The 26,131-nt window shown below is 46.5% G+C and overlaps 1 protein-coding gene across 2 annotated transcripts in view; it reads left to right on the plus strand.

Annotated features, from left to right (window-relative positions):
• Positions 1-709: 709 nt before the first annotated feature.
• sirt2 (sirtuin 2 (silent mating type information regulation 2, homolog) 2 (S. cerevisiae)) overlaps positions 710-26,131 on the plus strand; it is a 44,742-nt gene continuing 19,320 nt past the window's right edge. Inside the window, exons 1-11 of one of the 2 annotated variants that reach the window (XM_068018926.1) lie at positions 710-837; positions 3,022-3,059; positions 5,354-5,399; positions 7,574-7,690; positions 9,002-9,043; positions 14,276-14,382; positions 15,411-15,467; positions 15,698-15,766; positions 19,487-19,616; positions 23,551-23,610; positions 25,948-26,003. In XM_068018926.1, coding sequence (XP_067875027.1) covers positions 822-837; positions 3,022-3,059; positions 5,354-5,399; positions 7,574-7,690; positions 9,002-9,043; positions 14,276-14,382; positions 15,411-15,467; positions 15,698-15,766; positions 19,487-19,616; positions 23,551-23,610; positions 25,948-26,003 — 738 coding nt within the window. In that variant the 5' untranslated portion in view covers positions 710-821. The remainder of the gene's footprint in view (positions 838-3,021; positions 3,060-5,353; positions 5,400-7,573; positions 7,691-9,001; positions 9,044-14,275; positions 14,383-15,410; positions 15,468-15,697; positions 15,767-19,486; positions 19,617-23,550; positions 23,611-25,947; positions 26,004-26,131) is intronic. The other variant, XM_068018927.1, reaches the window with a different exon arrangement.

Genomic DNA, 26,131 nt, shown 5'->3' on the forward strand with positions numbered 1-26,131 from the left:
CCAATCACTTTTGAGATTGCGAAATGTGCAGTTCCCTATCTGATTATTTATTTATTTATTATTTATTTAGAGATACAGCACTGAAACAGGCCCTTCGGCCCACCGAGTCTGTGCCGACCAACAACCACCCATTTATACGAACCCTACGGCAATCCCATATTCCCTATCACCTCCCTAAACTAGGGGCAATTTACAATGGCCAATTTACCTATCACCTGCAAGTCTTTGGATGTGGGAGGAAACCGGAGTACCCGGCGAAAACCCACGCAGACACAGGGAGAACTTGCAAACTCCGCACAGGCAGTACCCAGAAATTGAACCCGGGTCTCTGGAGCTGTGAGGCTGCGGTGCTAACCACTGCGCCACTGTGCTGATTGTTCCTATATTTTCCTTGATGTTAGTTAACAGCTCTGGAACTCAGGCTATCCACAAGCTGTCCTACTGAGTCACTGATCTGCAATTATGCCATCACTTCTCATTTAAGTTTAGGGGTTGCAATGATTTTTTTTTTAAATTGTAAAAATGCATTGCATGTGCCACTTCCCATTAACATTATGATTATATTCTCTTACGCAGCTATTGTGTTCTTTGTATTGTCTGTCCTTATCCTGCTTCTTATTGACCGCATGGAATTGACGACCAGGCCAACGTCCCAACACAGCATTCAGCTATACAATACAAATCCTTAGGGCGGAACCTTTGTTTAGGTCCCCAGTTGCCAACCGGACGGATTTCCGGGCTGGGCAGAATCCGGGGGGTGGGGTGGAGTCGGACCTGTGAAGGCGGCGGACAGCCAGCCGGTGTGACAATAAAGCGGCTCCATGTCGGAATCAGAAGGTGAAAAAGCGGATTAAACCTCAGCTCATAGAGGCGGTCCCGGCGCTCTTTATAGCCGTGTTTAATTTTAAATTCGCTCGAGGAGGAGTTGACCGGTTCGAACGGGGAAAAGATGGCGGTGGGTTGCCGTGGGGGCGGGGCTTTTGCGGTGACGTAATGTGATTGACATAGCCCTAGACCAATGGGAAGCGTGTGTTCCTGCGCCATTGTTAAACGAGCCACTCAGAATCTTGGGTAGGCGGGCCTTAACCACATGTCGGCAGTTAAAGGGGATAATTAAATTAGGGGGATAAATAATACATTTAAAGTCAAGATGGTTGGAAAACAGTAAACAATTTGGCTGCACTCATTCTCCACTCAGACCTCCTATACTGTTCTAGTGAAACCTTGAGGAACAGCAACTCAATTTTTTTTTGATTAGGTACTTTTACAGCCTCCCTGACTCATCAGTGAGTTCAACAATTTTAGTTCATACAATAGTTACAGCACAGAAGGAGGCCATTTGGCCCATCCTGTCTATGCCGGCTGTCTGGAATAGCAGCTCACCAAGTCCCACTCCTCCGCCTTTTCACCCCGTTAGCCTGAACATTTCTTTGCCTCAGATAATTATCCAATGCTCTTTTGAAAGGCTCGGTTGAACCTGCCTCCACCACACTCTCAGGCAGTGCATTTCCACTTATTGTGTTTTAAAAAAAAAAGGTTTTCCTCATGTCGCCATTGCTTCTTTTACCCGTCACCTTCAATCAATTCCCTCTGATTCTTGCCAACGGGAACAGTTTCTCCCTATAACTTCTGCCCCAATTTGTTTAATGGTTTTTGGATGGCAGCTGTTGGCAATGCTTCTGCTTTTTCCCATTTACGCCTCATCCGGCCCCATCCTTTATTTTTTTGTCCTATTATTGTCTACTTTTGCTTTGCATCGTTATCCCTTTTGTCATTTAATCTCTGCTGCCTTCCACCCAATCACAGACCTTCCCCTTTTTATTTTTCCTCCTCCCCTCCTCTCCCCTCCCCCTTTCCTGGCCTCTATATTTTTTTTAACTGCCACGTTTCTAATTTTTCCCATTTCTAATTAAAGACCATCAACCGAAAACGTTACCTCTGTTTATCTCTCCACAGAGTCTACCAGACCTGCTGGGTATTTCCAGCATTTTCTGTTTTTATGCTATATTAGGCATTTTGCACTTTCAGATTTTGCCTGCTTTACCGTATTGCCAGAAAGTGACAACTTGGCTTACTTGGTAACCCTCTTGCGTCTGGGTCATGCTAGGATTTAAGTGCTTAATTGAAAGGAATGTCAGTGCAGCACTGAGGGAGTGCTGCAGTGTCTGAGGTACCATCTTTTAAATGGGGTGTTGAACCAAGTTTCCCATTGATGTAAACTTGCCCCTTGCACTATTTGCAGGAGAGCAAGGGAGTTCTCCCCAGTGTCCTTTTTGGCTAAAACTCCTCCCTCATTCAACCCCTGCAAAAATAAAGGCTAATTGGGCTTTTAATCTGAATTCTGTATGTGGAATCTTGCTGTGCACAAACTAGCTACTGTGCTTGCCTACAAAACAACAGTGACGCTATGACAAAACAGTGGCTGTCAAGCATGCAACTGGTCCACAATCAGCAGGAGAGAAGCTTTCCAATATCAACATTAGTCAGACAGACCTTTGGCACTGTTAGAGCAATGGGCATTCCTCCCCAGTGTCCTCGTCTACATTGGGTGCTAGCTCTTTTCTCCTCTTTCTAGTGTGTTGTCAGCAGGCACCAAAACATCTTGGTCTTTATGCTTTATTATTGTGAGAGTAGCAGGTGATGCCCTTAAAATCCCAACTTATGTCCAGGTATTGCAAGCGGTGCCATTTGCTTCTATGTTTGCAGTGCTATGTACAGTTGTCCTGTATTGTACTGGTGACTAACAGTGGAGTCCAACTCTTGACTCTGTCAATAGAATTTGACCGGACACTGCTCGGGTGGGAGTTGGGGGAATGATGAACTTTTATTTGGCAGGGAGAAGGTCGTGTGTTATTTTCCACCATGTTTGATGTGATTGTGCAGTGGATGTGTAAGTGAATGGGGAAAAAAGCAGTCTGCCAGATCCTTTCTTCTGACGCTGATTTTACGCCCTTTAAACCCAAGAAAATGTACTTGCTAACTAAAAGAATTATCTTAAATGAGTTTCTTTTCCTTCATCAGCTCTGAACGCGAAGACCGACGCTAACTCTGGAAGTGAGGTACACAAATAATATTATCGTTTATTGTAAAAGTACATCTTTTGGACGTTAGAATCTTGTGATCAATCCTGATCCCAAAAATCGTCTTAGTATCTTGACAACAACTTGTATTTGTGTAGCGCTTTTAACAGAATAAAACATCACAAAGTGCTTCACAGGAGTGTTATAAAGCAGAATTTGACATCGAGCCACATAAGGAGATATGGGGGCTGACGACCAAAAGCTTGGTCAAAAAGGTAGGTTTAAGGTGCGTCGTAAAGGAGGAGAAAGAAGTCGGGAGTCAGAGAGGTTTAGGGAAGGAATTCCAGAGCTTAGGGCCTCAGCAGCTGAAGGCCTCGGCCACCAGTGGAGGACCAATTAAAATTGGGGATGCTCATGAGACCAGAATTTGAGGAGTGCAGATATCTGAGGGTTGTGGAGCTGGAGGAAATTATTGAGATTTGGGGGGGTGGGGGGATGGAGTTTGAGGCCATGGAGGGGTTTTAAAACGTGGATGAGAGTTTTAAAATTGAGGCATTGCCGGTCTGGGTAGGTCAGCGAGCACAGGGGTGATAGGGGAACAGGACTTGGTGCAAGTTAAGACATGGGCAGCAGAATTTTGGATGACCTCAAGTTTACGGAGGGTAGAACGTGGGAGGCCCAGGAGTGCATTGGAATAGTCAAGTCTAGGTGTAACAAAGGCATGGATGAGGGTTTCAGCAGCTGAGGCAGGGGCAGAGTTGTGCAACGTTATGAAGGTGGAAATCATTGTTTTTGTGTCTGTAGTCACACGACATGAAGTCCTGTGACATTGATCACAAGTCGTGGGAGTCAGTTGCCAGTGTTCGCAAGAGCTGACGGGCAGCCATAAAGGCGGGGCTAAAGTGTGGCGAGTCGAAGAGACTTAGCAGTTGGCAGGAAAAAAGACAGATGCGCAAGGGGAGAGCCAACTGTGTAACAGTCCCGACAAACAAATTTTTCTGCAGCACCTGTGGAAGAGCCTGTCACTCTAGAATTGGCCTTTATAGCCACTCCAGGCGCTGCTCCACAAACCACTGACCACCTCCAGGCGCTTACCCATTGTCACTCGAGACAAGGAGGCCAAAGATAAGATATAGTTTCATTCAGCAAAAGGGAAGATAAATGTTATTGCTGTGACTGTTGAACCCCTCTTGGGTGAGGTGTGATTCACATTATAGGCTGAGATGCCTTACTCTCTGGATAAAGTTAGTGTATCAGTAACAATGCATAAACCTGGGGCTTGCACTAGGGGGAAATTAAACATTTTTTCCACAAAGAATTATCAGAAAGGTTATGGCTCAGTGGATGGCATTCTCTCTTAGTCAGATGGTAATAGGTCCAAGCCAAGGTTATTATGCAGGTACAGCAAGTGATTAGGAAGGCAAATGGAATGTTGGCATTTATTGCAAGGAAATGGAATATAAAAGTAGGGAAGTTTTACTGCAGCACCAGGACCTTGGTGAGACCACATCTGGAGTATTGTGTACAATTTTGGTCTCCTTATTTGGAAAAGGATATAATTGCATTGGAAGCAGTTCAGAGAAGGTTCACTCGACTGATTCTGGGGATGAAGAAAGTTTGAACAGGTTGAGCCTTTACCCATTGGAGTTTAGAAGAATGAGAGGTGATCTTATTGAAACAGATAAGATCCTGAGGGGGCTTGATAGAGTGGATACCGGGAGGATGTTTCCTCTTGTGGGCGAGACTAGAACTAGGGGACACAGTTTAAGAATGAGAGGTCGCCCTTTTAAGACAGACTTGAGGAGAAACTTTTTTTCTTTGAAGCGTTGTTAGTCTGTGGAACTTTCTTCCCCAGAAAGCAGTGGAGGCTGGGTCATTAAATTTATTCAAGGCTGAGTTAGATAGATTTTTGATAGACAAGTGAGTCCAGGGTTATGGGGGGAGGGGAAACAGGAAAGTGGAGTTGAGACCACAATCAGATCAGCCACGCTCTTATTGAATGGCAGAGGAGGCTCGAGGGGCCGAATGGTCTACTCCTGCTCCTATTTCTTATGTTCTTATCTCATTGCTGAAGACATTTCAAAAGTACGTAATTGGTTGTGAAGTGCTTTGGGGCATCGTGAGGTTGTGTAAGGTGCAATACAAATGCAACTTCTTTCTTTGTAGCACGCAATGTTTTACCACAAGTGGTGACTGAGACGGAGATTGTAGCGCCATTGTAAAGGAACTGGATAATTATTAGAAGCAGAAGGTACAAAGAAATGGGTTAGAGTGAACGGTTCCAGTTGATGAATTGCAGCAGCGACTCTTGATCAGTTTTCTCTGTCTTTCAGAGCTCGGATTCACAAAGGGAAGGGACTGAGCCTTCTGATTCTGAAAGTACGTACAGTTTCTGTGGATAGTGTTTTACTGACTTGATTATTCATGATTCTAATCATGCAATTTCCCCTCCCTCCTCTTATCCCTTCCCTCTAGCCTGAAGGCGCTGACTTATTTTTGGAAGGCATTTCCACAGCCTCCAATGTGGCACTTTATTGGGATTAGTCAACAGGTTGCTATTTTGTTCCCAGGCCTCTGCCTATGGGTCCTTGCATGTGGTTTGATAGTGATGGCCTTTCTCTTCAGTCCTGTGTTACTTGGACCAGTCTACAGTGAATTCTAAAATCACAACATGTAAAATATGTTGGGGAAGTATACACATGTGCTTTGGCAGAATGGCTATTGCACGAAATATGGGTAGGCTCAAATGTAGCAATATGGCCAACAGTTAGTTATCTGAAGCCCTTAACTCGGGCTAAAATATCTTGAGCACTACCCACCCCCCCTCCCCATACAGGACGCCGCAGTTTAGTATTTCCAAATAGGTTATTTTAACCAGCAACGCAGGCAAGTATTTTGGCAGAGAAACATGTAATGGAGGATAGTTGACCATTGTGTAAAAGGATGATCCTTTTTGACAATGGAACAGGATCTGATAAGGTTGAGGCTCCTGTGGTTGTGCACATTCAGCAAGCTGTTCATGACCTAAGGGGTTATAAGATGCCCAACCAACAATTTCACACTTTCCCACATTCCCACATTATACTCCATTTGCCAGGTCTTTGCCAACTCACTTAACCTATCTATATCCTGTTGTAGCCCCCTTATGTCCTGTTCACAAGTTACTTTCCTATCTATCTTTGTGTCATTAGCAGATTTAGCAACCATACCTTTGGTCCCTTCATCTAAGTCATTTATATAAATTGTAAAAAGTTGAGGCCCCAGCACAGATCCCTGTGGCACACCACTCATTACATCTTGCCAACCAGAAAATCACCCATTTATGCCTACTCTCTGTTTCCTGTTAGCTAGCCAATCTTCTATCCATGCCAATATATTACCCCCCTACACCATGAGCTTTTATTTTCTGCAATAACCTTTGATGTGGCACCTTATCAAATGCCTTCTGGAAATCTAAGTACAATACATCCACCGGTTCCCCTTTATCCACAGCACATGTGACTCCCTCAAAGAACTATTTGTAAAAAATGAAATAACTATTGTGAGGGGCAAAGCTTTTGTTGTTCCTCAATTTGGGAAAATAGGAGACAGACTCTGAACCCAACTCAGCTGTCCCGAGCGTGAGTTAACAGTCAACTGCTTAATTATAGCTTAATTATGTTTAGAATAGACCTGAGACTGTTTCTAACTGTCTATTAATCTAACGTCTAATTAAGTTTGCACGGACTACTAAATATGTTAAACTGATGATGCATGAGTTAATTAGAACTGGGACAGAGCTAACGAAATATAAAATCTTCTGTCGGTCACAAATCTAAGTGTCACACTTTAGCTGTTATACTTCAGGTGAATCCTCTGAATCAGTGCAAGCAATGCCACGGGAGGCCTGCTAGTATTTATAATTATTTAGGGGTAAAAATGGTGATTTCGAACAGAAATAAGTAGTTTTAAACTTTTTATTGTGTGCTGAAGTGGTGAGGGATGCCAGTCAAGGGGGGGGGGGGGGGGGGGGGGGGGACACACTTCCGGTTTCCGGCAGTCAGTCTGCAACCAGGATTGATAGAATGGTACCAGGGATGAGGAACTTCAGTTAAGTGGAGAGACTGGGAAAAGCTGGGTTTATTCACATAACAGCAGAGAAAGTTAAAGGGAGATTTAAATAGAGGTGTTCAAAATGATGAGGGGGTTTTGATAGATTAAGTAGGGAGCAACTGTTACCACTGGCAGGACGGTTGGTAACCAGTGGATACAGATTTAAGATAATTGGCAAAAGAACCAGAGGGGAGTTAAGAAGTTTTTTAACGCAGTGAGTTGTTGTGATCTGGAACGTGCTGCCTGAAAGGGCAGTGGAAGCAGATTCAATAATAACTTTCAAACCGGAATTGGATAAATACTTGAAAGAGAAATATTTGCAGAGCTATGGGGAAAGAGCAGGGGAGTAAGACTAATTGAATAGCTCTTTCAAAGAGCCAGCACAGGCACGATGGGCCGAATGGTCACCTTTTGCGCTGCAAGATTCTTTGATTTCTTACTGTCTGAGCTTTTCCCTGCAGTGGACTTTCTGAGGAACTTGCTGTCGCGTTCACTTAATCTGCAGGATCTGCAACCCACGAAGGTTCTGGAGGAACGTAGTGTGGAGGGGATAGCGAAATACATACTGAGTGGAAAATGTAAGTTGTCTATTAAATCTCAAATGCCGTTTAAGTCTAGGATGTTGCTTGGCTTTAGTCTTGCTTTATGTTTTGGGGAGTGGGGGGGGAGCTTTTTTGAGATTTTGGCATTCAACAAAGCTTGACTTCGTACTTTTTGCAGATCTGTTACAACACCCGTGACAGATGACATTCCCTTGTCGAGAATACGTTTGGGGGGTGGGTAGGGACCTCCATCCCCCCCATCCCAAACCACCCCTTTTAATGCACTGAGATCCAAAGACAGGTCCTACGCATTGCACTTGTTGTGATGTCCCTCCTGGTCGCACAGGAGGGATGTCAGTGGTGTGGGATGGAACACTTTTAACAACAACAACTTGCATTTGTATAGCATCTTTAATGCAGTAAAACATCCCAAAATGCTTCATAGGAGCGTTATCGAACAGATTTCGACACTATGCCGCATAAGCAGATCTTAGGACAGGCGACCAAAAGCTTGGTCAAACAGGTTTTTAAGGAGCAACTTAAAGGAGGAGAAAGAGGCGGAGAGGTTTAGGGAGGGAATTCCAGATCTTAGGGCCCAGGCAGCTGAAGGCACGGCCGCCAATGGTGGAGCGAAGGAAATCAGGGGTGTGCAAGGGGCCAGAATTGGAGGAGTGCCAAGATCTTGCCGTACAGGGATAGGGAGGGGGGGAGCGAGGCCGTGGAGGGATTTGAAGACAAGGATGAGAATTTTAAAATCGAGGTGATGGCAGACTGGGATGCAGAGTAAAGTGCCCTGTACCCTACTCCAGCAATATGCTGCAGCCCTGGTTTTCAAAAGTGTTCCCACTTCACCAATTTTTGATTTCCCGAGCAATATCCATCCATCCAGTGGCCTCTTTGGACCATATTGCCAATTAATTAGTGTTAAGTTTTTATTTCCCTCGCCCTTTCTTGCACTGTGCACCATTGCCTTTAGCAGATGGGCCAGGTACCTCCTCCCAGGCTTCAGGCAGCCAGTATTATATAGCATCCCCATTAGAGGTGATGTGAGGGAAAGCTGAGGTGACATTTCTCTATTCAGCTCCTGCTATGAACTCAATCTGCAGGAAACGGAATCGAAATTACTGTCTTACCATTTCCGGTCACAACCCTTCAAAGCAGCACGTGCTCTGGTATCTTACTGGCTGGTGTTAGATTCGTGGATCTTTAAGCAAATATATTTTTTATTCGTCTTTTCATGAGCTGTTGTCTGGCAAAATTGAAAGGCAGAGGGAGGAAAGAAAGGAATATTCTTGAAGTGTTTAGTCTTTGTCAAACAATAATATTTTTTGTTCAATTTCCTTCCAGGTCAAAAGATTATATGCATGGTTGGAGCTGGCATATCAACATGTAAGTGTGCGGACTTAAGAGTCATAGAGTTTTACAGCACAGAAACGGGCCCAATGCGCCTGCGCCGACCATCAAGCACCCGTCCAAAACTAATCCCACTTCCCCGCACTTGGCCCGTAGCCTTGTATGCTATGGCATTTCAAGTGCTCATCTAAATACTTCTTAAATGTTGTGAGGGTTCCTGCCTCCACCACCCCTCAGGCAGTGCGTTCCAGACTCCAACCACCCTCTGGGTGAAATTTTTTTTCCTCAAATCCCCTCTAAACCTCCTGCCCCTTACCTTAAATCAATGCCCCCTGGTTATTGACATCTCCGCTAAGGGAAGAAGTTTCTTCCTATCTATGCTATCTGTGCCCTTCATAATTTTGTATACCCCAATCAGGTCCCCCCTCAGCCTTCTCTGTTCTAAGGAAAACAACCCAAGCCTTTTCAGTCTCTCTTCATAGCTGAAATGCTCCAGCCCAGGCAACATCCTGGTGAATCTCCTCTGCACCCTCTCCATTGCAATCACATCCTTCCTATAGTGTGGTGACCAGAATTGTACACAGTACTCCAGCTGCGGCCTAACCAGCATTTGATACAGCTCCATCATAACCTCCCTGCTGTTATATTCTACGCCTAGTCTGATAAAGGCAAGTATCCCGTATGCCTTCCTAACCACCTTATCTACCTGTGCTGCTGCCTTCAGTGATCTATGGACAAGCACCCCAAGGTCCCTCTGACCGTCTGTACTCCCTTGGGGTCCTACCATCCATTGTATACTCTCTTGCCTTGTTAGTCCTCCCAAAGTGTATCACCTCACACTTCTAAGGATTAAACTCCATTTGCCATAGCTCCGCCCATCTTACCAGCCCATCTATATCGTCCTGTAATCGAAGGCCTTCCTCCTCACTATTTACGACACCGTCAATTTTCGTGTTGTCTGCGAACTTACTAACCCTACCTCCTATATTCACGTCTAAATAAGGGTCCCAGCACCGATCCCTGCGGTACACCCCTAGTCACAGGCCTCCATTCGCAAAAACAACCCTCGACCATCACCCTCTGCCTCCTGCCACAAAGCCAATTTTGAATCCAATTTGCCAAATTACCCTGGATCCCATGGGTTCTTACTTTCTTAATCAATCTCCCACGCGGGACCTTATCAAAAGCCTCACTGAAGTCCATGTGGACAACATCAACTGCTTTACCCTCATCTACACCTCTAGTCATCTCCTCGAAAACTTCAGTCAAATTTGTTAGACACGATCTCCCCCTCACAAAGCCATGCTGACTATCCCTGATCAATCCCTGCCTCTCCAAGTGGAGATTAATCCTGTCTCTCTGAATTTTTCCAATAATTTCCCTACCACTGACGTTAGACTCACAGGCCTGTAATTACCTGGTTTATCCCTGCTACCCTTCTTGAATAATGGTACCACATTCGATGTCCTCCAGCCCTCTGGTACCTCTCCTGTGGCTAGAGAGGATCTGAAAATTTGTGTCAGAGCCCCTGCTATCTCCTCCCTTGCCTCACTTAGCCTGGGATACATCTCATCTGGGCCAGGGGATTTATCCACCTTTAAGCCCGCTAATACAGCTAATACTTCCTCCTTTTCAATGCTAATTTGATCAAGTATATCACAATCCCCCTCCCTGATCACTACACCTACATCGTCCCTCTCCATTGTGAATACAGATGAAAAGTAATTGTTCAAAACCTCACCTTTGTCCTCCAGCTCCACACACAGATTGCCTCTTTGATCCCTAATGGGCCCCACTTTTTCCCTGGTTATCCTCTTGCCCCTAACATACTTATAAAATGCCTTGGGATTTTCCTTTATCTGGTCTGCCAGTGATTTTTCATGCCCCCTCTTTGCTTTCCTAATTACTTTTTTAAGTACTCCCCTACACTTTCTATACTCCTCTCGGGCCTCCACTGTTTTCAGCACTCTGAAACTTCCATACGCCTCCTTTCTTTTCCTTATCCAATCCTCTATATCCCTTGCCATCCAGGGTTCCCTGGACTTATTGGTCCTACTCTTCACCTTTACAGGAACATGCTGGACCTGAACCCTCACAATTTCCTTTCTAAATGACTCCCACTGGTCTGATGTAGACTTTCCTATAAGTAGCTGCTCCCAGTTCATTTTGGCCAGATCCTGTTTTATCATATTGAAATCTGCCTTCCCCCAATTCGGTACTCTTATTTCCTGTCTATGTCCTTTTCCATAACAACCTTAAATCTTAGAGTTATGGTCACTATCCCCGAAATGCTCCCCCACTGCCACTTCTACCACTTGTCCGTCTTCATTCCCTAGGATTAAGCCCAGTACCGCTCCTCCCTACATACCGGCTCAAAAAGCTCTCCTGAATGCACTTGAAGAATTCTGCCCCCTTTAAGCTTTTTGCACTAATACTATCCCCTCTAATATAGGGGAAGTTGAAATCTCCTATTATTATTACCCTATTATTTTTGCACCTCTCTGAGATTTGCCTACATATCTGCTCCTCTATCACTGCCTGACTGTTTGGAGGCCTGTAGTACACTCCCAGCCAAGTAATAGCCCCCTTTTTGTTTTTAAGTTCTACCCATATGACCTCATTAGAGGAACCTTCTAAGATATCATCCCTCCTTACTACAGTAATTGACTCTTCAATCAACAGTGCAATGCCACCTCCTCTTTTACCCCCTCCCCTATCACGTCTGAAGATTCTGTACCCTGGGATATTCAGCTGCCAGTCCTGCCCTTCCCTCAATCATGTCTCAGTAATAGCAATAATATATTCCCATGTGTTAATCAACACCCTCAATTCATCTGCCTTACTAGTAAGACTCCTTGCATTAAAATAGATACAATCCAACCTTGCATTATTTGCTTGAGCTTTAACAGGTCTACATTTACTCTGTCCTCCAGATTGACTTAGCTTCACATTTATATTTGATTGTACAACACCCCCTACTGTTCTTCCACTCTGTATCCCATCCCCCTGCCAAATTAGTTTAAACCCCACCCCCCCAAAAGCACTAGCAAACCTCCCAGCAAGGATGCTGGTCCCGTTCCGGTTCAGGTGCAACCCCTCCATCTTATACAGATCCCAGCTTCACCAGAAACAGGCCCAGTGATCCAGGAAACTAAAGCCTGCACCATCTCCCCCCCCCCCCCCCCCCCCCCCAACCATGCATTCATCTGCTGTAAACTCCTATTCATATACTCACTAGCCCGTGGCACCAGAAGAAACCCAGAGTTTACAACCTTTGAGGTCCTACTTTTTAATCTGCTACCTAGCTCCTTAAATTCTTTTTGCAGGACCTCATCCCTCTTTCTACCTATGTCATTGGTACCAACATGGACCACAACCTCCAGTTGTGCACGCTCACCCTCCAGAATAACAGAATACTTCTGTTATCTAGTTTGTTCTCACTGCAGCCTAAGCTTAGTCCTGTACAAGGAAGTGAAAACAGATTTTCAGAGCTACAGCCAACAGAACAGTCTGAACTTTTGTCTTTACCACTGACTCGCAGTGTAAAACCAACAACCTTATATTTATAAAGCATTCACAGGAGCTTTATCAAACAGAATTTGACACCGAGCCACATAAGCTGTTAGACGAACAAAGGCTTGTTCAAAGAGGAATCATAGAATGGTTACAGCTCAGAAGGAGACCATTCGGCCCATCGTTTTTGTGCCACCTCTCTGCAAGAGCAACTTGCCTTGTTCCACTCCCCCCCCCCCCCCCGACCGACTCTTCCTTGTTGCTCTGCAAATTTTTTTCTCTTCAGATAATTATCCAATTCTCTTTTGAAAGCCACGATTGAATCTGCCTCCACCACATTCTCAGGCATTGCATTCCAGATCCTAACCACTCGCTGCGTAAAAAACGTTTTACCTCGTGTCGCTGTTGCTTTTGCCAATCACCTTAAATCAGTGTCCTCTGGTTACGGATCCTTCAGCCAATGGGAACAGTTTCTCTCTCTCTACTCTGTCCAGACCCCTCATGATTTTGAACAATCAATCAAATCTCCTCTTAACCTTCAGTAAGAGAAAAATACTGCGGATGCTGAAACTCTGAAATGAAAACAGAAAGTTCTGGAAATATGCAGCAGGCCTGGCAGCATCTGTAGAGAGAAAAACAGAGTTAACCTTTCAGGTCTGCGACCCTTCATCAGAACAGATGTTAACTCTGTTTCTTTCTCCACAGATGCTGCCAGACCTGCTGCATATTTCCGGAACTTTCTGTTATCCTCTTAACCTTCTGTGCCCCAAGGGGAACAATCCCAGCTTCTCCAATCTCTGAAGTTTCTCATCTCTGGAACCATTCTTGTGAATCTTCTCTGCACCCTCTCCAATGTCTTAGCATCCTTCTGAAAGTGTGGTGCCCGGAACTGGACACAGTACTCCAGTAGAGGCCGAACCAGTGTTTTATACAGGTTTATCATGATTTCCTTGTTTTTGGACTCTATGCCCCTATTTGTAAAGCCTAGGATCCCGTATGCTTTATTAACCATTTCTCAACCTGCCCTGCCACCTTCAATGATTTGTGCACATATACCCCCAGGTCCCTCTGCTCCTGCTCCCTCTTTAGAATTGTATCCTTTATTTTATATTGCCCCTTCTCGTTCTTCCTACCAAAATGAATCACTTCATATTTTTCAACATTAAATTTCATCTGCCACTTGTCCGCCCATTCCACCAGCCTGTCCATGTGCTCTTGAGGTTTATCACTATCCTCCTCACAGTTCACAATACCTCCAGGTAGGTTTTAAGGGTCATCTTAAAGGAGGGGAGAGTGATGGATAAGTTTAGGGAGGGAATTCCAGAGCTTAGGTCCTCAGGCAGCTGAAGGTACAGCCGCCAATGGCGGAACGATGAAAATCGGGTTGCTCAAGAGGCCAGAATTGGAGGAGCACAGAGATCTCGGAGGGCCGGAGGAGATTACAGGTGGGCGTGGGGGGGTGGGGGGGTGCAGAGTTGGGGGTAGGTGCAAGGACATGGAGGGATTTGAAAACAGGGGTGAGAATGTTAAGATTGAGTTATGGCATGACTGGGAGCCAGTGTAGATTTACATTCATTTGCACATTTGTCACCTTCTGCTGTCCATGGGATAATGGTGATGCAGCACAGAAGCTGCCCTTTCCTGAATGGGAGATCCTTCACTTTGAAAGCAGTTCAGTGTTGAGAGACTGACGGCCTGATCAGCAACAAGTCTCTTTCTAAATGCTCTTTCTGTGAATTCTTTTTTCCTACACAGCGGCAGGGATCCCTGACTTCCGCAGTCCTGGTACCGGTCTCTATGACAACCTTCAGAAATACGACCTGCCATATCCCGAAGCAATATTTGAAACTGGCTACTTCAAGGTAATTGTTGCTTATTTTCCTAGTTGCACTTGTTGTGTTACAATGCATTATATTTCTGCTAGGCAAGGATGTCCATGCACAAAACTTGACAGTGCCTTATCAAGTGGTTTATATCCTGGCTCTGGAGGGGGGTTGCTGCTACGCTGCCCTCGCTCGTCGAGTCAATCTCTGGTTGCATCACGATAGACTGCGGGTTACAGTGTTTAATCACGAGTTAAGACACTCCTTAAAGCCTGCCTCTTTCACTAAGCTTTTTGGTTGCCTGTCCTAATCAAAAAATCTAATCAAATCTAATTACAGAAAATGCTGGAAATGCTCAGCAGGTCAGGCTGCATCTGTGGCGAGATAAAGAGTCAACGTTTCAGGTCTGTGGGTGCCAATACAAAGTCACACAGACCTGAAACGTGAACTCTGTTTCTCTCTCCACAGATGCTGCCTGACCTGCTGAGCATTTCCAGCATTTTCTGTTTTTGTTTCAGATTTCCAGCATCTGCAGTATTTTGCTTTTGTGTCAAATTTAATTCCGCTCCTCTGAAGTGTCTTAGGACATTTTTACTACGTTATAAGCACTGTATAAATAGAAGTTGTTCGTCTCCTTAAAAACATGAGATATAGGAGCAGAAGTAGACCATACGGCCCATCGAGCCTGCTCCGACATTCAATTACGATCATAGCCGATCTTTGGCTTCAACTGCGCTTCCTTTTAGTCTGGGTTTCTCCAGCTAGCAGCCTGTGTTACAGGACTAATGTACTGTGCCAAGAAAGGCATGGAATTGCACCTGGGATTCCCTCCCCATCGTGTTTCCTATCTTGGCTGGATTGTCCGAGGGAAGGTGAAGATCCTATTAGAGGATTGGGGGGGTGGGGGAGGGGGAAGTATTATTGTGGTGCTGTAGATTGGCCCTTTTCTCTTTTCATTAAGTTAAAGGTTCTCCATTCGAATTGGTTGCACTCCCCAGTGTCTGCAACTGCCTGTCAATATCCTCTGTCAACTTTAATGTTACTGACGTTCATCTGTTACATTTCAGCAAAATCCAGAACCATTTTTTGCATTGGCAAAGGAATTGTACCCGGGACAATTTAAGGTAAGGGATGTTGAGTGCAGAAGCGTTTGCAAAAAAACATTTTAATCTAGCTGCCCCATTGTAACTGTAGCCAGACAGACCCAGGCTTATTTCTTCCTGTGCAGTTAGTTGCTACCAGCTAGAGTAGGGTCTCTGCAGTTACCGCCAGTGCTATACATGTTTATTCAATGTAAAACGGGTTCATACTTTGGAACAAATGCCATCCTCCTCCTTTCTGTCTCCTTCTGCAGCCCACAGTTTGCCATTACTTCATGCGGATGCTGCGAGACAAGGGACTGCTGTTACGCTGTTATACACAGGTACGATCTGCCATTGTCGAATTGATTTGCTCGCAAACTGGGTGCTACCATAATCTGGCTGTGAAAGGTCAGTCGGTACAGGCTTTCTCCACAGATTCACTACCCCTCCCTCCCCCCTGCTAAGCCTGTTAATACACTCACTATAAGTGTTGGGGTCTGTAATAGGAATGAAGCAGTTATATATTTCCCCTTCCTGTTGCTTCTGATCTGGCTGCCACCTTGTGGCCCAGCGGATAACTGCAGCCATTATCTTGCTCTTGAACTGCATTTACTGCTGTACAAGGGGCTCTGGTTGCTGACACGTGGGTCTCAAACAACCCACAGCTTCGTCAAGGTGAACTTATTTGATTGGGTGTGGGAAAGGCTGAAGACAAAGCTGAAGCATTTGCAACAATCTTCAGCCAGAAGTGCTGAGTTGATGATCCATCTCGGCCTCCTCCTGAAGTCTCCAGCATCACAGATGCCAGTCTTCAGCCAATTCGATTCACTCCACCTGATATCAAGACACAACTGAAGGCACTGGATACTGCAAAGGCTATGGGCCCTGACAATATTCCAGCAATTGTACTGAAGACCTGTGCTCCAGAACATGCGGCGCCCCTAGCCAAGCTGTTCCAGCACAGCTACAACACAGGCATCTACCCGGCAATGTATAAAATTGCCCAGGTATGTCCTGTACACAAAAGGCAGGACAAGTCCAACCCGGCCAATTACTGCCCCATCAGCCTACTCTCAATCATCAGTAAAGTGATGGAAGGTGTCATCAACAGTGCCATAAAGTGGCATTTGTTTAGCAATAACCTGCTCAGTGACGCTCAGTTTGGGTTCTGCCAGGGACCACTCAGCTCCTGACCTCATTACAGCCTTGGTTCAAACATGGACAAAAGAGCTGAACTCAAGAGGTGAGGTGAGAGTGACTGCCCTTGACACCAAGGCAGCATTTGACCGAGTGTGGCATCAAGGAGCCCTAGCAAAACTGGAGTCAAATGGGAATCAGGGGGGAAACTCTCCGCTGGCTGGAGTCGTACTCTAACTTCCACGCTAAGGAAGATGGTTTTGGTTGTTGGAGGTCAATCGTCTGAGCTCCAGGACATCACTGCAGGAGTTCCTCAGGGTAGTGTCCTAGGCCCAACCATCTTCAGCTACTTCATCAATGACCTTCCTTCAATCATAAGGTCAGAAGTGGGGATGTTCGCTGATGATTGCACAATGTTCAGCACCATTCGTGACTCCTCAGATACTGAAGCAGTCCGTGTAGAAATGCAGCAGGACTTGGACAATATCCAGGCTTGGGCTGATAAGTGGCAAGTAACATTCATGCCACACAAGTGCCAAGCAATGACCATCTCCAACAAGAGAGAAGCTAACCATCTCTCCTTGACATTCAATGGCATTACCATTGCTGAATCCCCCACTATCAACGTCCTAGGGGCTACCATTGACCAGAAACTGAACTGCAGTAGCCATATAAATACCGTGGCTGCAAGAGCAGGTCAGAGGCTAGGAATCCTGAGGCAAGTAACTCACTTCCTGACTCCCCAAAGCCTGTCTGTCCACCATCTACAAGGCACAAGTCAGGAGTGTGATGGAATACTTTCCACTTGCCTTGATGGGTGCAGGTCCAACAACACTCAAGAAGCTCGACACCATCCAGGACAAAGCAGCCTGCTTGATTGGCACCCCATCTCCAAACATTCACTCCCTCCACCACCGACGCACAGTGGCAGCAGTGTGTACCATCTACAAGATGCACTGCAGCAATGCACCAAAGTTCCTTAGACAGCACCTTCCAAACCCGTGACCCCTACCAACTAGAAGGACAAGGGCAGCAAATACATGGGAACACCACCACCTGCAAGTTCCCCTCCAGGTCACACACCATCCTGACTTGGACCTATATCGCCGTTCCTTCACTGTCGCTGGGTCAAAATCCTGGAACTCCCTTCCTAACAGCACTGTGGGTGTACCTACCCCACATGGACTGCAGCGGTTCAAGAAAGCAACTCACCACCACCTTCTCAAGGGTAATTAGGGATGGGCAATAAATGCTGGCCTGGCCAGTGACGCCCACATCCCATGAATGAATAAAAAAAATGATCTGTCTTCCCAGCTTGCGAACCCAGTGTATTGTGATTGACTGCTGCTGGAGCCAGAGGCACAAGCTTTGTTTCAAAGCCTCCTTTAAGGCAACCCCAGTGAGGAGTTGGTTACTGCCTACCATCTACGGATCTGAAGGTGCTGGCTCCTGTTGGGATTCAGTTCTGTGGGAGCTCTACGCATTTGAATACTTTGCCTAAGCAACCCTTCTCGGTGTGTGAGGTTAGTGAGTGTCATTAGGTTATTTGGCCATGGGGGGCATCACAAGCAAGCCCCATCTAGTCTTCACCTAATATGTGCCAGCTGTGGCTCAGTTGGTAGTACTCTCACTTCTGAGTCAGACGGCTTATGGTTTAAAATCCTGCTCCAGATCTTGAGTGCAACAGGCTAGGCTGGCACTCCCAGTGGAGTACTGAGGGAGTGCTGCACTGTCGGAGGTACTGTCGTTCAGATGTGCTTTTACATCGAGGCCCCTGTCTGTCCTCTCAGGTGGACATAAAAGAACCCATGGCCCTAATTCGAAGAAGAGCAGGGGAGTTCTGCCTGGTGTCCTGGCCAGTACTTATCCATCAATCAACATTACAAAACAGGATAATCTGATCATTATCGCATTGCTGTTTGTGGAAGCTTGCTGTGCACAAATTGACTGCTGCGTTTCCTACATTACAACAGTGACTACACTTCAAAAAGTGCTACATTGGCTGCAAAGTGCTTTGGGACATCCAGTGGTCATGAAAGGCACTCTAAAAATGCAATTCTTCCTATTTTGTAATGCTGAAGTGCACACTTTTAAGCAGGGGTCACTAGAGAGCAATTAGGAGCAGGGAAGCAGCTGAATTTTCCATTCCCTAGACCAGTAGCAACACAGCAGAATGTGTTTATAAAAAATATACATAAGCGTTTATTAGCATTAAGGCATAGCCTTAAAGTTAAAGCGATGTTAGAAAGCATTTTTTCATACAAACGTTAGTGGAAATCTGGAACCCTGTTTCCCAAAAATCCTGTCAGTTGGAATTTTGAAAACTGATACCAGTAGATTTTTGTTGGATAAGCTATTAAGGGATGTGAAGTTGAGGTACAGATTAGTCATGATCAAATTAAATGATAAGACAGGCTCGAAGGGCTGAATGGCCTCTTCATGTTCTCAGGAGAATTAATAATGCTATGGTAATGATCCAGACAGCTGATGAATTCTGCACAGTTCCCGTGCGCCTTTCTTACAAAAGTAAAAAAAAAAAAGGTTGGGATGAGACCATCATCCATGTCCCATCTAATCATGATGTCGCCCAAGTGCATCTTCGAGGCCCCAACTCCCAGGCACACAATCCACAGGGAGAAAAACAGAAGAGAGGAAATAAAGACTGGTCAATTTATGAAAAAAAACGGAGAAATTCCTCCTTGACCCCAAAAGGCAATTAAGCAAGTTTCAGGCGAGAGTAGGAACGCATATCAATAACTACCTCTTCCTCCTCACCTGCCGTTATCACTTGAGAATGTCATTGGGTCTCAGTGAATTCAGACTTGTACATTTTGGAAATCTGTGGCTCTGTGTGATAAGAGATACCATCTGGCCTCAAACCTCAGCTTGTCTTGTTATTCATTTTCCTTAATGCTCCATTGTAGAACATTGATACTCTGGAACGAGTAGTTGGGCTGAAGGACGAGGACTTGATAGAAGCGCATGGAACGTTCTACACCTCCCACTGCACCAACAGTGTGTGCAGGAAGCAATATAACCTTGACTGGATGAAAAGTAAGTCTGCATTGATAACATCCCTCGCCAACGCATGTACCAGGATGGTAATTCAGCATTTATACACCCTCCTGTACCGGTACAGTGAGCTTGCTTTGCCAATGAAAGCCAGCATTTATACGCTGCTGCTCAGCACTGCACAGTAGTGACAGCCTAGATTTTTTGCTCAAGCCTCTGGAGTGGGATTTGAACCCACAGTCCTCTAACTCAGGTGAGAGTACTACCCACTGAGCCTCGCTGGCACCTACTTTTCCCTACTTGTAATTGTCGAGGGATTTTAGTCATTTTCATCAGTAAAGCCTGCCTCAGGACTTGAAGCAATCTCCTGCCCTGGCCTTCCCTCCACTGATCAGCCCCCGCCCCCCCCCATCAGTTGTAGTAAGAATAAGAGGAGTTTTCAAGTTGTATACAGTTTTTGGGCAGCCTGGATTGTTTGCTAGGCTCTGTCTGTAGGAAGGAACACAGCACCTTACTGAGTGTTAACTTCAAGAGAGCGAACTTGGGAATGATGAGACGGACTGGAACAAAGCCACTTCCAAGCGATAGGTGGTGCTGCGATTCAAGAAAGCAATCAGTTTAACTTGCCTCCTTTACTTTCTGTTTCCCTTCTCGTGTTTGATCTGCCGTTTGCTAAAACTCGCTTTCACAGCTACATCGCTTTCCTCAGCAACTGTCTTCCGCTCCAACTCAAAGGGTGTCCGTTTGTCTAGTTTAACATGAACATGCAGATTGCACCTGCTTGTAAAAGGATCTCTATCTACATTTATTATGTGCTGTACACTACAATTGCCAGCGTTCGCCAGAGCTGGCGGGCAGCCATAAAGACGGGGCTAAAATGTGGCGAGTCGAAGACACTTAGTAGTTGGCAGGAAAAAAGACAGAGGCGCAAGGGGAGAGCCAACTGTGCAACAGCCCCGACAAACAAATTTCTCTGCAGCACCTGTGGAAGAGCCTGTCACTCTAGAATTGGCCTTTATAGCCACTCCAGGAGCTGCTTCACAAACCACTGACCACCTCCAGGCGTGTATCCATTGTCTCTCGAGATAAGGAGGCCCAAAAGAACACTACAATAACAACTTTTCTACATTACAATATTGATTACATTTAAAAAGTAATATAAATATCTCCCAGAATTAGAGGTTCAAGGGATTAGGGGGAATGAGGAATTGAAGGAAATTAGTATTAGTAAGAAGGTTGTATTGGAGAAATTATGGGGCTAAAGGTTGATAATTCTCCAGGACATGATATTCTACATCTCAGAGTGTTGTAAGAGGTAGCTATGGAGATATTGGATGCATTGGTGATAATATTCCAAAATTCTATAGATTCTGGAGCGGTTCCTGCAGATTGGAAGGTCGCAAATGTCACCCCACTATTTAAGAAGGGAGGGAGGGAGAAAACCGGGAATTACAGACCTTACATCAGTAGTAGGGAAAATGGTAGAATCTATTCTAAAGGTGATAAATCGACACTTGGATAATAATGATTTGCTTGGGCATAGTCAACATGGATTTATGAATGGGAAATCATGTTTGACGAATCTGTTGGAGTTTTATGTGGATGTTACTAACAATTGATAAAGGGGAGTCGGTGGACGTGGTATACTTGGATTTTCAGAAGGCTTTTGATAAAGTCTCCCACAGGAGATAGGTTAGCAAAATTAAAGCACATGGGAATGGAGGTAATGTACTGGCATGGATTAAGGATTGGTCAACAGGCAGAAAGCAGCAAGTAGGAATAAACGGTCATTCTCACGTTGGCAGGCTGTGACTAGTGGGGTACCGCTGGGATCAGTGCTTGGGCTCCAGCTATTCACAATATATATCAATGATTTGGATGTGGGGACCAACTGTAATATTTCCCAGTTCGCAGAAGACACAAAACTAGGTGGGAATAGAGTAATAGAGCATTACAGCACAGAAACAGGCCCTTCGGCCCAATGTGCCTGCGCCGACCATCAAGCACATTTTCCAGCACTTGGCCCGTAGCCTTGTATGCTTTGGCGTTTCAAGTGAATGTGTGTTGTGAGGAAGATGCAAAGCGGCTTCAAGGGGATTTGGACAGACTTAGTGGGTGGGCAAGGACGTGGTAGATGGGATATAATGTGGAAAAATGTGAGGTTATCTACTTTGGTAGGTGGAATGGATGTGCAGAGTATTTCTTAACTGGTAAGAGATTAGAAAGTGTAGATGTACAAAGGGACCTGGGTGTCCTTGTCAATAAGTCACTGAAAGCTAACATGCAGGTGCAGCAAGCAATTAGGAAGGCTAATGGTATGTTAGCCTTTATTGCAAGAGGATTTGAGTACAGGAGTAGTGAAGTCTTGCTTCAATTGTATAGAACCTTGGTTAGACAGCACTTGGAGTATTGTGTGCAGTTTTAGTCCCCTTACCTTAGGAAGGATATTATTGCCATAGAGAGAGTGCAATGAAGTTTCACCAGACTTGTTCCCGGGATGGTGGGACTGTCCTATGAAGAGAGATTGGGGAAACTGGGCCAGTATTCCCTAGAGTTTCGAAGAATGAGAGGTGATCTCATTGAAACCTACAAAATACTTAGAGGGATAGACAGGGTAGATGCAGGTAAGATGTTTCCTCTGGTTGGGGAGTCGAGAACCAGGGGACACAATTTCAAAATAAGGGGGAAGCCACTTAGGACCGAGATGAGGAGAAATTTCTTTACTCAGAGGGTTGTGACTCTTTGAAATTCTCTACCCCAGAGGGCTGTGGAAGCTCAGTCATTGAGTATGTTTAAATGAGAGATTGACAGATTTCTAAATACCAATGATATAAGGGGATATGAGGATAGTGTGGGGAAAAGGCATTGAACTGGATGATCAGCCATGATCATATTGAATAGTGGGGCAGGCTCGATGGGCTGAGTGGCCTACTCCTATGTTCCTAATTCATTGGCTGTAAAGCGCTTGGAAAAGTCCGGTGGTCATGAAAGATGCTACATAAATGCAAGTCTTTCTTTTTTAAACTTGGTTGTGAAGTGCTTTGGGACATCCCAAGAACAGGAAGGGTTTAATAAAAGTAAAATACTGCAGATGCTGGAAATCTAAAATAAAAACAAGAAATGCTGGAAATACTCAGCAGGTCTGGCAGCATCTGTGGAGAGAGAAGCAGAGTTAATGTTTCAGGTCAGTGACCCTTCTTCAGCAGTTCCTCAGGAGTTCTGAGGAAAGGTTTAATGTCTCATCTGAAAAACGGCATCTCCGACAGTGCGGCACTCCCTCAGTACTGACCCTCCAACAATGCGGCACTCCCTCAGTACTGACCCTCCGACAGTGCGATGCTCCCTAAGTACTCCCCCTCCAACGGTGCGGCGCCTCCTCAGTGCTGACCTTCCGACAGTGCGATGCTCCCTAAGTACTCCCCCTCCAACGGTGCACCGCTTCCTCAGTGCTGACCTTCCGACAGTGCGGCGCTTCCTCAGTACTTACCCTCCGACAGTGCAGTGCCCCCTCAGTACTGACCCTCTGACAGTGCAGCGTTCCCTCAGTACTCCACTGGGAGTATGTAAGCCTGCATTATATGCACTAGTCTCTGCAGTGGTACTGAAATCCACAATCTTCTGATTCAGAGGTGCATCTGCTACCCACTGATTCACAGCTGAAGGGATTAAAACTAAAATCATACCTAAACAAGCACAATTCTTCACCTTGCCACCACCAAAAACCACAAACTTGGCCATGGGCAGGGGAGGGCACTGGAGGTGAGGGCACATGGGGTTAATCTATTCTAGAGCTTCTGGCAATTCCACATGGGAGTTTGCTGCGATGAAGTTAAAATGAACGGAGAGTGATCAACATACGTTGCCTATTTAGGAAATCCCTCTGAGACTTGTGCAGTGGTTTCCAGTGTTTAAGTTGCAACTTTATAATGCGTTGAGTTACGAATTTCATTTCCCCTTTTTTGTCTCCCTCAAACAGCACAGATCTTTACAAAGCCGCTTCCAAAATGTGAACAGTGCAGTTCTGTCGTGAAACCTGGTGAGTAATATCAATGATGTGGTAAAAGCCCTCAGACACATCTGTGCTCTCCATAGTCCAGCTTGGATCATCTGTGTTGATTAACTGTTCTTGGAACAGGAGGGGGCTGTTCAGTTTCCTGAGCCTGTTCCACCATTCAGTTAGACCATGTCTGAATCATATCTCTAAATTGCTGCCTTCCTTCGTTTATACGCTTACACCTCTGTGACCTTACCCCTCCCTATCACTGTAATCTCCTCCAGCCCCACAACCCTCCAAGAGATCTGCACTCCTCTAATTCTGGCCTCTTGTGTATCCCTGATTTTCACGCTCCACCACTGGTGGCTTAGCCTTCAGTTGCCTAGCTCCCAAGCTCTGGAATACCATCCCTACACCTCTCTCCCTCTCCACCTCACTTTCCTCCTTTCAGGCAGTCCTTAAAATTTACCTCTTTGACCAAGCTTTTGGTCATCTGATCTAATACCTCTTTTTGTGGCTCAGTGTTATATTTTGTTTTTATAATGCTCCTGTCAAATGCTTTCATATGTTTTATTACATCAAAGGTGCTATATAAACACACTCTCCCTCGCACACTGTCTCTCTGTTCCCCCTTGCACACTCTCTCTCTCTCTCTCTCCCCCTCGCGCGTTCTCGCTCTCTCTGTCCCTCACACACACTCTCCACCATGCACCCTCTCTCTCTTCCTCGTGCACTTTCTGTCTGTGTCGCGCTCTCTCCCTCGCGCTCTCTCCCTCGCGCTCTCTCCCTCGCGCTCTCTCCCTCGCGCTCTCTCCCTCGCGCTCTCTCCCTCGCGCTCTCTCCCTCGCGCTCTCTCCCTCGCGCTCTCTCCCTCGCGCTCTCTCCCTCGCGCTCTCTCCCTCGCGCTCTCTCCCTCGCGCTCTCTCCCTCGCGCTCTCTCCCTCGCGCTCTCTCCCTCGCGCTCTCTCCCTCGCGCTCTCTCCCTCGCGCTCTCTCTCCCTCGCGCTCTCTCTCCCTCGCGCTCTCTCTCCCTCGCGCTCTCTCTCCCTCGCGCTCTCTCTCCCTCGCGCGCTCTCTCTCCCTCGCGCGCTCTCTCCCTCGCGCGCTCTCTCCCTCGCGCGCTCTCTCCCTCGCGCGCTCTCTCCCTCGCGCGCTCTCTCCCTCGCGCGCTCTCTCCCTCGCGCGCTCTCTCCCTCGCGCGCTCTCTCCCTCGCGCGCTCTCTCCCTCGCGCGCTCTCTCCCTCGCGCGCTCTCTCCCTCACTCTCTCTCCCTTGTGCGCTCTCTCCCTCACTCTCTCTCCCTCGTGCGCTCTCTCCCCCCCCTCACGTACTCTCTCTCTCCTTCGCGCGCTCTCTCCCCCTCGCATATTCTCTCCCACCCTCTCCCACCCTCTCCCACCCTCTCCCACCCTCTCCCACCCTCTCCCACCCTCTCCCACCCTCTCCCACCCTCTCCCACCCTCTCCCACCCTCTCCCTCCCTCTCCCTCCCTCTCCCTCCCTCTCCCTCCCTCTCCCTCCCTCTCCCTCCCTCTCCCTCCCTCTCCCTCCCTCTCCCTCCCTCTCCCTCCCTCTCCCTCCCTCTCCCTCCCTCTCCCTCCCTCTCCCTCCCTCTCCCTCCCTCTCCCTCCCTCTCCCTCCCTCTCCCTCCCTCTCCCACCCTCTCCCACCCTCTCCCACCCTCTCCCACCCTCTCCCACCCTCTCCCACCCTCTCCCACCCTCTCCCACCCTCTCCCTCCCTCTCCCTCCCTCTCCCTCCCTCTCCCTCCCTCTCCCTCCCTCTCCCTCCCTCTCTCTCCCTCTCCCTCCCTCTCCCTCTCCCTCTCCCTCTCCCTCCCCCTCCCTCTCCCCACTGCGCACCCTCCCTCTCTTTCCCTCGCGAACCCTCTCTCTTTCCCTCGCGAACCCTCTCTCTTTCCCTCGCGAGCCCTCTCTCTTTCCCTCGCGAGCCCTCTCTCTTTCCCTCGCGAGCCCTCTCTCTTTCCCTCGCGAACCCTCTCTCCCTTGTGCACGACTACTCTCTCCGGCAGGAATCATTGAGTGGTGTTTAGGAGCAGGATGCTGGCTGTTTAATGTTAATAGGTCAAGCCAACATTGGTTTGAGAGAGTGGGAGAGTATACATGTAAAGAGAGTGTCAGTTATACAGCTTGGGTCAGATTTGTAGGGTTAAAGCATGAAATTTGATGGTATGCAACTAGGCCATCTAAGAAAAAGAAGAAAACTGTTGTCTCTCTCCTTTCCTGCACCCAACAGAGAAACATCATTGAATGTCTTGCCATGCTGGCTGAGAAAAAAATGACTTTAAAATGTGCCTTTAGTCTTGTGAAAGGAAACTTTTGTGTGCTGAGTTTAATTCTCATCTCTATCCTCTAAATAGACATAGTTTTCTTTGGCGAGAGCCTCCCCCAACAATTTTTTGCTACCATGGAGTCTGTAAGTATCATTGCAATCAGCAGAGTCAATATTGAAACATGATTGATCCCCAAAGCTTGTGTTTCCACGTTTCTCTTGAGTATTATGTTTGATTAATGATGCATCTTCAGGAACCCTGGTCTCCTGGA

The sequence above is a fragment of the Heterodontus francisci genome, chromosome 40, assembly GCF_036365525.1.
Source record: "Heterodontus francisci isolate sHetFra1 chromosome 40, sHetFra1.hap1, whole genome shotgun sequence".
Lineage (NCBI taxonomy): Eukaryota > Metazoa > Chordata > Chondrichthyes > Heterodontiformes > Heterodontidae > Heterodontus > Heterodontus francisci.